We start from the raw sequence: 9,953 nt of genomic DNA on the forward strand, positions 1-9,953 counted from the left end.
CCCTTTACCTTTACCTTTTACAGGTGCTTAAATAAAGAATTGAAGCCCTCCTGCTCTAACCTATGAATCAATGAAGAAAAGATTTGAAGGAGCCTTTCCGAAATAGCAGCTAAAGGTATTTGTGCAGGCTGTGAGCCTGTCTATTATCATGTTGATTGATAACACTAACAGAGCAATTTTAGTTTTTCATGCTTTCTTCAGATATTTTCCTTCATGCACAAAGCATGAATCCACAAAGCTAAAGTGTGTCTGGTTGGTTTTAGTGTGTGTGTGTGTGTGTGTAAGTGTTTGTGTTTATAGTAGGCGAGTGCAACAACCCCGAGATTTGCCTTGGACCCTGATTGAATATTTCAGAAAACAGCCTGTCTCAGTCTGACATGTTTCATTGGCTGTCCAGTTTGGCTCATGGTTCATTCAAATGTATGTCATTCCCTTCTCCCTTCTGAACTACTGGGAAATAAATATATATATAGCTATAACCTCTCCCCTCATTTTGATAGAAAGCCCCTCCAAAGTAGATACAAGCAGATACAAGTTGGAGGTCTAAAGGCTTTCCCACTAGGCACTTTTAAATTTTATTGTCTATAACTTCTTCTTTTTTCTATTTTAGGGCAGAAGCGGATGAAATTTTCAGGCAAGGTTGCCTCTTCTGAGGACATGAATTGTACCAAAATTCAGGACAGCTGGAGTGTTATATCCCCCTCCCCCCGAAAAGGCAACTGTTTCAGTTTTAGCGTGGGGTTTGTTTTTTTTAAAAAAAGGATGACTTAATCTACCCTAGTATTTTGTGGGCAAATTGGTCTGAAAATTGCAGACATGAGAGGGCTGCCCATAGGTAAGAAACCTGGCAGATTTCAGGCAAATGCACCCAAGGCTTTTGTTCTAGACACCTTTAAGGCTGTTTTGGGGGAGTAAGGAGACCTAACGTGGATTTACTTCCCAAATAAAATTGCTACCTCTGAATACAAGTGGTGCGTGAAATGTCTAGACCAGCACTTATTGCCAAGTCAATGAGCTAAGGACAAAGAGTAATTCATGCCTGCAGAGGTTCAAGGGGCATGAATTATTATTGATTAACTAAAGGATGATCGCCAAAGGAGCACTGCTTGGCTGTGAGAACACCTTTCAGAAGGAGCACCTAAATATCCTAGGTTTGCCATATTTTCAAAAAATTGTTGAGCTTTTTTTTCACAAAATCTAAAAAAAGAGGGGGAAAGAAGTTTTGAGCTATTTATAAGGAAACAGCTCATGTGCTGCTATCAAGGGCCAAATCCCGGCTATGGCTGGTACATTCTGGACACATGGCAGCCCTAAGATATCCCAAGAACGGTGATTCTTAGGCCAACCTTTGCCCAATGTAACCTTTGGATGCCATCAACTTTGCAGATCATTTCCAGTCCCGCGTTTCTATTCTTACGCATGCAAAAAGAAACACATTACAAGATGCTCAATCTAATGTGTTCTGTTATATTTCTCTGCTGCCTGTAAAAAAAACCTCCACATATTTTAGAAGCACTCAGAAAAGCAAAATACACAAGGGCGAAATTGCTGCAGAAGATTTCTCTCTATTACTTTGGCTTCATCACAACATGACACACCTTTGATAATGGACAAATTGGTAAGAGAATTGAATAGAGAAATATCCCCCCCTGTGGCTTGGTGAAGGCTTGCTGTTTTTAAAAAACAAAACTGCTCAATAAAAAGAGCAGCACCAACACCAATGACCGCTCCCCACTTAAAACGGGGGGCGCCTTTTGCGTGGACGTGTGCAGCCCTGGATCTGGAGTGGCCCCATCAGCATAGGGTTTGCCTTCCCTCAGGTGGGATACCTGGAGGTCCCCACCTACCCCAATGAGTTGTCCAATCCCACCTGGGGGAAGCGTTGCCAGGGAAACCAGGCCAGGTAAGGGGAGGGATTACCTGTCCACACAATAGAGGGTGGATCTTAATTGTTAATCCTCACTTGGCTCCAGAGCTTCTCCTGGAAGGACGTCGCTGGACTTCCTTGCTCCAAAAGGTAAGCCTGGGGCCTTTGGCCTCCCCCCCCCCCCGCGATTGGGTCCAAAGGCTAGCGGGGGGGTTAATGGATTCCAGGATCCCCTTTTAAAAAGGGGATCCTTTTCCCTAGGCGGGCCCTGATGCCCTGGGGTGCTGGGCGATGGCATGGGGGCCCCTCTTGCTGCCCCCCCATTCCTGCGGGGGCGTGTGGGCCGCGGGGGGGGAGGCAACGCCACACGCGGCCCCTTCCCCTTTCCCTGCCAGGCCTGGCGCCCCTGGGGTGCGGTGGGTGGTGGCGGAAGGGGTCCCCGGCCACCCCCCAGGGCCTTTGTGGCCTCCAGGCGGCCTTTTTTAGGCCGCAGGGAGGCCTGCCGCGTTTTGGGGGCCTTACTAGGCCTCGGGGGGGCTCCACCGGCCTAATCGGGCCTTGGGCGGCCCCGGAGCCTCCCCTGGGCGGCGGGGGCCTTCCTGCCGCCCCCCGCGATTGCCGGGGGGGCTCAGGCCGCGCTGTGTGGCCTCCCCCCGGCTCCAGAGGCCTAGCTAGGCCTCAGGGAGGCCTGGCTGGGCCTCGGGAGGCTCTGTGGCCTAATCGGGCCTTGGGTGGCCCCGGAGCCTCCCCTGGGCGGCGGGGGCCTTCCTGCCGCCCCCGCGATCCTGCCTCCCCCAGCTGCAGAGGCCGCTGGCAACTCTGAACCTCCCCTGGGCAGCAGGGGGGATCTCTGCAGCCGGCGGGTATACCCCCCCTGAGTCGGCCCCGGGGGACAGTGTGGGCCCCTGCTTGCCCCACCCCCCCTCAAACTGTGTGGCGGGGGGGTGGGGCCACATCACGGGGCCCTGCCAACCCACTGTAGGACTGGTCTCTGTTGGGGGCGTGCAGGGCCTGCTTGGGGGTGGCCCCATGTCTGCAGCCATTTCAATGGTGACCGCATGGCGGCAGCCATTGCGCTGGTGGCCACATGGCGGCGGCCATCCTGGATCTGGCCGCATGGCAGCGGTCATGCCTCGGTGGTCCTCAGGCACACCTATAGCCTCATTAGGTACGTATTGGTTTTACATATCACCACCATGACTTGCCAGCAGGTGCAGCGGACAGCAGGCATCGCGCTCATTATCGTCGAGGGGAGACCGCCAATGGACCTCAACTGAAATCTGTGCAGTGATTTTCTAAACTATTGCTTGTTTTATTTTGCAGCCTTCAGTAGCGATTCCTGCTGTGACTCAGTTCTTGCCTTATCTCCTCCCCTCCCATTATCTGTACCATTACCTTTATCACTAGTGTGTTTTTTGCAAATTGATAGCGGGCATTTCCTACCAATCATTGCCCCCCCTTGTTTTCCAAATTCCCTAGCATACCCCACTCTATCAGCCCCACACCATGCCGCCAAAGCGTCAGGCTGCTTCTCCTCCCCGCACCAGAAGGGGCACTGTAAGGGGCACGCCCACCAAGCCTGCCCAGAGACAGGCGACTGGACAGTGGAAGGCACGTCCGACCAGGGAGGAGCAGGCCAAGCCCAGGAAGACCGCGCCCAAGAGGGCAGCGGCACCTAGAGGGTCTTCTGGGTCCATAAGCCCACTAGCCTTGGCAAGCCACGCCAGCAAGGGGTCGGCCGCCAAGCCGAGGCGTACAGAGAGCTCCTCCTCTACCCGCTCCTCCCTTAGTAGCAGTCTCTCGCACTCGGCGCGTGGTGACAGTAGGGATAGGACCATTGCCCGGCTGAGGCGCCGTCTTGAGCGGCGGGATTCGCGCAGAGGGCGCTCTGTGTCACCTCACAGCCGCAGGCGAGGGCGCAGTAGCAGCTCCGCTGACCGCCGTGCTCAGGAAGGGGGATCACGCTCATCATCCGCATCCACCAGGCGCAGAGGTAGGTCCCCCCGTTCCAGCTCCTCTGACAGGTACAAGAGTGACAAGAGCCCTGAGTCGAGCAGATCGCGTCATCGCGGGAGGAAGCACCACAAATCCAGGAGGAGGGGCAACAAGTCCAAGAGGGACTCGTCTGGATCATCTAGTTCCTCAGGTAGGTCCAGCTCCACGGATAGTGAACAGGGGGGGAGCATCAAAGGCTATTGGGTTACAGGCCCCGACGCCCCAGGGCTGCCGCACTGGGTCTGGCGGCGCCGCAACCGGAGGCACAGGCGTGAACATGGTGGTATCGCGCCGTGCGGGGAGGAGGCATTGACTCCAGAGGTAGAATTAGGAAATCCAACCACAAAAGAACCGAGCAGCCCCCAGGCATTCGCCTGCGCGAGAAGTTGCGGGAACGCATCCTTAATGGGGAGTTTGTGGATTTGTTTGATCTGCTATCCCCTGCCGCTTCGACAGCCCTAAAATCTAAATCCGCCAAGCAAAGGAAAAAAGATAAAAAAGTGAGTGTTGAGCGTACCTTTCGTAATTGGCTCACTGCATACACCACTTACATGGGTATTATAGTCGCTAGTTACCCTGACAGGGGTTGGCACCTGACCAACTACCTACTCATCATCCTAAAGGCTGAAGCCATGTCTGGGGGGGAGGCGGCACTCGCCTATGACCAGGCATTCAGGGAACGGGCGGCAGCGGACGACACAGTTAGATGGGATATCAAAGATGATGACGTGTGGTCTGAGTTGGTGTCGCCGCTCTTCAAGAAAGGGCCCGACAATGTGAAACAGTCCAAATATCAATCCAAGGCCCCCAAGAGATCTTGCTGGGAGTATAACAACAGCTCCTGCTTCAGAGAAAAATGTCGATTTGCTCATGAATGCGAGCGCTGTAGTGGATCTCACCCCACCATGAAATGTTTTCGGGGGAAGAAGCTTTTTCGAGGCTCCCGCGGATCAGGCGCAGGCACATCTCAAGACAAAAGAGAGGCCGGAGCCTCTTCAGGCTCCTCTGGTGCTCAGCAAAGCAAAAAAAATCCCCGCAAATAGTGTTCTCCTTTCCCTAGCCCCCTCACCCATATCTCTATCAGCAATGCTGCCTTTGTTACACCAGTACCCCAATAAAGAGGCAGCAAAATACATTGAGGAGGGCTTTAAGGAAGGCTTCCGCATCCCAGTGGTAGGCACCCCCTCATGCACCAATCCCCCCAACCAAAAGTCTGTCCGAGATATGCCACACATTGCCGAGAAGAAGATTACCAAAGAACGCTTGCTGGGGCGAGTGGCAGGTCCCTTCACAGAACCTCCATTTCCTAACCTCATAGTGTCTCCACTAGGTATTGTACCTAAGAAGGCCCCAGGCGAGTTTCGATTAATACATAACCTTTCTTACCCAAAGGGTGGGTCAGTAAATGATGCCATTCCCCAAGAACAATGCTCAGTCAAATATGCATCTCTTGATCAGGCAATCAGGCTGGTTAGGGAGTGTGGCCCGGGCGCGCTCATGGCAAAATGTGACATCGAATCAGCCTTCTGTCTGTTACCAGTCCACCCCAGGGACTTCTGGTTGCTAGGTTTCAAATTCCAGGACCAATGGTACTTTGACAAAGCTATGCCCATGGGCTGTTCCATCGCATGCGCTGCATTTGAAACCTTCAGCACATTCGTGGAATGGGCCATGAAACGCAGGTCAGGGTCCCACCGCATTACCCATTACCTAGATGACTACTTTTTCGTCTAGCCAGCGGGCTCAGACGCGTGCGCTAGGGCGCTGGCATGCTTCATTCAGCTGGCAGCTGAATTGGGCATCCCGTTGGCAGCGGACAAGACCGAAGGTCCAACCACCGTCATCTCATATCTGGGTATTGAACTGGATTCTGTCAGCCAAACCTCTCGCCTGCCCCTGGCCAAACTCGCCACGTTGAGGGAATTGATAACCAACATGATGGCCCAGAAAAAGACCACGTTGCGTCAGGTCCAGACACTCTTAGGACACCTCAACTTTGCATGCAGGGTTATCACGCCCGGTCGCGCCTTTTGCGCACACCTAGCCCGTCTCACGGCTGGCGGTGTTGCCCCCCATCACCACATCAGGGTCACCCACACCATAAGGAAGGACCTCAAAATATGGCTAACCTTCCTGGAAAGTTACAATGGGGTGTGCTTCTGGCAAGATTGGCTGCTGCCTAAGGAACAGCTGCAGGTGCACTCTGACGCCTCTGGTCGCTTTGGCTTCGGCGTCTACTTCAGGGGTCACTGGTGCGCGCAGCCTTGGCCGACATCTTGGCATGAGGAGGGCATTACACGTGATTTAACTTTCCTTGAGTTCTTCCCAATCCTAGTGGCCCTCCGTGTTTGGGGGCACCTCCTCAAGGACACCAGGGTGTGCTTCTGGTCGGACAACCAGGCGGTGGTAAGAATCATTGCGAAGCAATCCGCAAAATCCAACAGGGTAATTCGCGTGCTCCGTCTCTTCGTGCTGGAATGTCTGAAAAGTAACATCTCCTTTTCTGCGCGGTTCATCCCGGGCCTCAATAACGACATCGCAGATGCCCTGTCTCGCTTTCAGATGGAGCGCTTTCGCGACCTAGCACCCGAGGCCGATCAACTCCCAGAAGCCTTTCCGGAGGACCTCTGGGAAATTGGACGGGAGAAGTGACAGCAGGAGTTCTGAGCGCCCTTGCACCATCAACGCTGCGGTCCTACACCAGAGCATGGTCCCAATTCGAGGGGTTCAGAGATAAGTTTGGCTTACGTCGCAGGCGTACAGCTAAGGAGTCTGATGTTCTAAAATATTTGGTTCACCTAAAGCGTAGGGGCATGGCCCTTAAAACCATCAGCCTGCACAAGGCCGCTATCTCCTACTTAAGCAACTGTTTTTGGCTCCCAGACCCCTGTAACACTTTCCACGTAAGGAAGCTTATTGCAGGGTGGCGTCGCTCCCACCCGCCCATTCCAGATAAGAGGAGGCCAGTAACCATAGAAATCCTCCAGCTGATCTGGGATGCACTCCCCAGTATTTGCTGGTCCAACTATGAGGTCAGGCTCTTCAGGGCAGCCTTCTCCCTGGCCTTCTTTGGTGCACTCCGTATCGGGGAGTGCATAGGGGGCACATTGTCACCTCATCGCAGGGGCTTGTCTCTGGCTGATATCAACCTCTCTGCTTGAACATATGTTCTCCAGAGCCGGCCCATCCCCCCCCCCCACACTGGATAACCCTGATGCTCCCTAGGTCCCTGGCTGGGGACTAGGGAGGGAGAACGCCCAATGCCTGAGCCAAGGTCTACCCACATTTGAAATTTAATAAAGTTGTGGCCAATTTAATCCCATAGCACGTTGTCTAGAGTCGTTATTTCACATGACGGGGGGACCACTCGGGATCTGGGGACTCCGCCTGTCCACGCAATGGGATTCATTACCATAGTTGTCAGCCCCTGATGGCCAAAGTAGCCCAGACAGCTACATCCCTTGGTTATTTGGGGTTAAGGCTTTCTCTTTCTTGCATTGTGTCTCTGACCTAGAGCTCAACTTACTTTGACAAGTACATGCATACAGCACCAACGTAATGCAAAATCATATGTAGACTGTCACTTTCATGTTTGCATCGCTTTACAATGGGTAATAAGCAGGGATATGCTAGTAAAGAAAGATGCAGATTGCTAAAGAGAAATACATGTTATGGCACAGAGCTCTTGCCCTGGCAAGCAGAGTTAAAACATAATTTTGCCCAAATGGGAAATATTGTGGGGTCCTGCTTTCTGAAACATCTGTGGGATATAAAGGGAAGTAAAAGTACTTAAAATTTAAAAATTTAAAACACCTGCCTTCAATCCCCAGCTACCTCAGGCCCAACACAAGGAGGTGTGGATGGCACCCTCAGCCTCAGAACCTATTTCTAAAGTCTTGGAGCATGGACAAAGTGTGCCTTTGTATATCCCGTTTGTTCCCTGCTGGATAATCATGACCATCTTGTTTTTTGGTTTTGAAATAATTTTTGTTTGGTTTTAAGAATACAAAATAATTGGTAAAGGTAAAGGGACCCCTGACATTTAGGTCCAGTCGCGGACGACTCTGGAATTGCAGCACTCATCTCTCTTTACTGGCTAAGGGAGCCGGTGTTTGTCCACAGACAGCTTCCAGGACAGCATGACATGTGGCCAGCATGACTAAGCCGCTTCTGGCAAAACCAGAGCAGCGCATAGAAACGCCGTTTACCTTCCCTCCGGAGTGGTACCTATTTATCTAATTGCACTTTGACGTGCTTTCAAACTTCTAGGTTGGCAGGAGCTGGGACCAAGCAATGGGAGCTCACTCCATCACGGGGCTTCGAACCGCCGATCTTCTGATTGGCAAGCCCAAGGCTCAGTGGTTTAGACCACAGTGCCACCTGCATCCCAATACAAAATAATACACACATGCTTGAAAAAAAATATCCATATAAAGAGATTCCTCCGAATCTCAGGACTTCCTCCCACCCCCTCCATGGAGTCCCATTTTAAACATTTACAACTCCATGTTCTTCCATACTCCAATTTTTATATCAAACCATATTATCCATGGTAATTATTACACTACAACTGAGATCAAAACCCTGCTAATGTTTCCATTTGCTTACAGTGGTCTCCTAAATAGTTTATAAATCTTTCCCATTCTTTTACAATTTTTTTGTCCTCTTGGTTCCTGAGTTTTCCAGTTAGTTTTGCCATCTTGTGGCTGGGGAAACCCAGCCAGATGGGCGGGGTACAAATAATAAGTTGTTGTTGTTGTTGTTGTGTTGTTGTTGTTGTTGTTGTTGTTGTTGTTGTTATCTTGGCATAGTCCACCAGCTTGGTTTGCCACTCCTCTCTGGTAGGGACTTTGTCTTCTTTCCAACTGTGGGCAAGTAACAATCTGGGCAAATGTTGTTCCATGCATAAAAAGTATTTTCTGTTCCATTGGGATGCCAGTACCTATAATTCCTAATAAAAAGGCTTCTGGTTTCTTAACAAAGGTTATTTTAAGCATTTTCTTCATTTCATTAGATATCATCTCCCAGAAAGCTTTTGTTACCTTACAAGTCCACCACATATGATAAAAGGTGTTTTCTTTTTCTTTACATTTCCAGCAGGCATTTGTACTTGTCCAAAATCATGACCATCTTGTAATCTGACTGTCTCCTAAAACTGTGACCTCCAGGCTGGCTTGAACATCAGCATCAGGAATGAGTAAAGGGGGGAAACAATCCATAGAGGAAACTTCACTTGGGGGTTCATGTGGATTTTTACAGGTTTCCGCCAACCATTTGGAAGGAGAAGCTGCTTATCTGTGAGAGGCTTCTGCTTGGCTGTGAGAACATTTAAATCAGGGATGGAGAACATGGTGCCCTTTAAATGTTGTTGAACTTCCAGTTTCCATCAGCCCTAGCTAGCATGGCCAAAGATCAGAAATGATAGAAGCTGAAGTCCAACAACTTCTGGAGGGCCACATGTTTCTTCATCCCTGATTTGGGATGCGGGTGGTGCTGTGGTCTAAACCACTGAGTCTCTTGGGCTTGCCAATCAGAAGGTCGGCTGTTCGAATCCCCATGACCGGGTGAGCTCCCATTGCTCTGTCCCAGCTTCTGCCAACCTAGCAATTCGAAAGCACACCAGTGCAAATAGATAAACAAGTACCAATGCAACAGGAAGGTAAATGGCATTTCTGTGCGCTCTGGTTTCCGTCATGGTGTTCTGTTGCACCAGAAGCGTTTTAGTCATGCTGGCCACATGACCCAGAAAGCTGTCTGTGAACAAACGCCGTGTCCCTCAGCCTAAAAGTGAGATGAGCACTGCAACCCCATAGTCGCCTTTGACTGGACTTAACTGTCCAGGGGTCCTTTTCTTTTACCTTTTCTACCATCCCTGATTTAAATGACCCAATCCCACGAGCACTGGCTGATCACATTGATCTTTCCAGACTTCTCCATCATGTGAGTGTCTGCAGTTTACCTTGACAATTTTTAAATAACATTCAAAAGCATCATTCAAAAATATTTCTGGCCAGGAGAGATGTCCTCATGCTGTTTTAAGACTGGCATTTCCAATCAGACTTCCTCTTTTATTCCAAATTAGTGCTTTCAT

The 9,953-nt window shown here is 50.8% G+C and overlaps 1 protein-coding gene across 1 annotated transcript; it reads left to right on the forward strand.

Annotated features, from left to right (window-relative positions):
- Positions 1-3,343: 3,343 nt before the first annotated feature.
- On the forward strand, positions 3,344-4,905 carry LOC307209800 (uncharacterized protein; the record flags this gene model as incomplete). Its single annotated transcript, XM_079965164.1, has 2 exons — positions 3,344-3,915; positions 4,347-4,905. Exons 1-2 carry the CDS (start codon positions 3,374-3,376, stop codon positions 4,903-4,905), a joined length of 1,101 nt encoding a protein of 366 aa, XP_079821290.1. The 5' UTR covers positions 3,344-3,373.
- Positions 4,906-9,953: the final 5,048 nt, after the last annotated feature.

Source organism: Podarcis cretensis, assembly GCF_951804945.1.
Source record: "Podarcis cretensis genome assembly, chromosome: 2".
Taxonomy (NCBI): domain Eukaryota; kingdom Metazoa; phylum Chordata; class Lepidosauria; order Squamata; family Lacertidae; genus Podarcis; species Podarcis cretensis.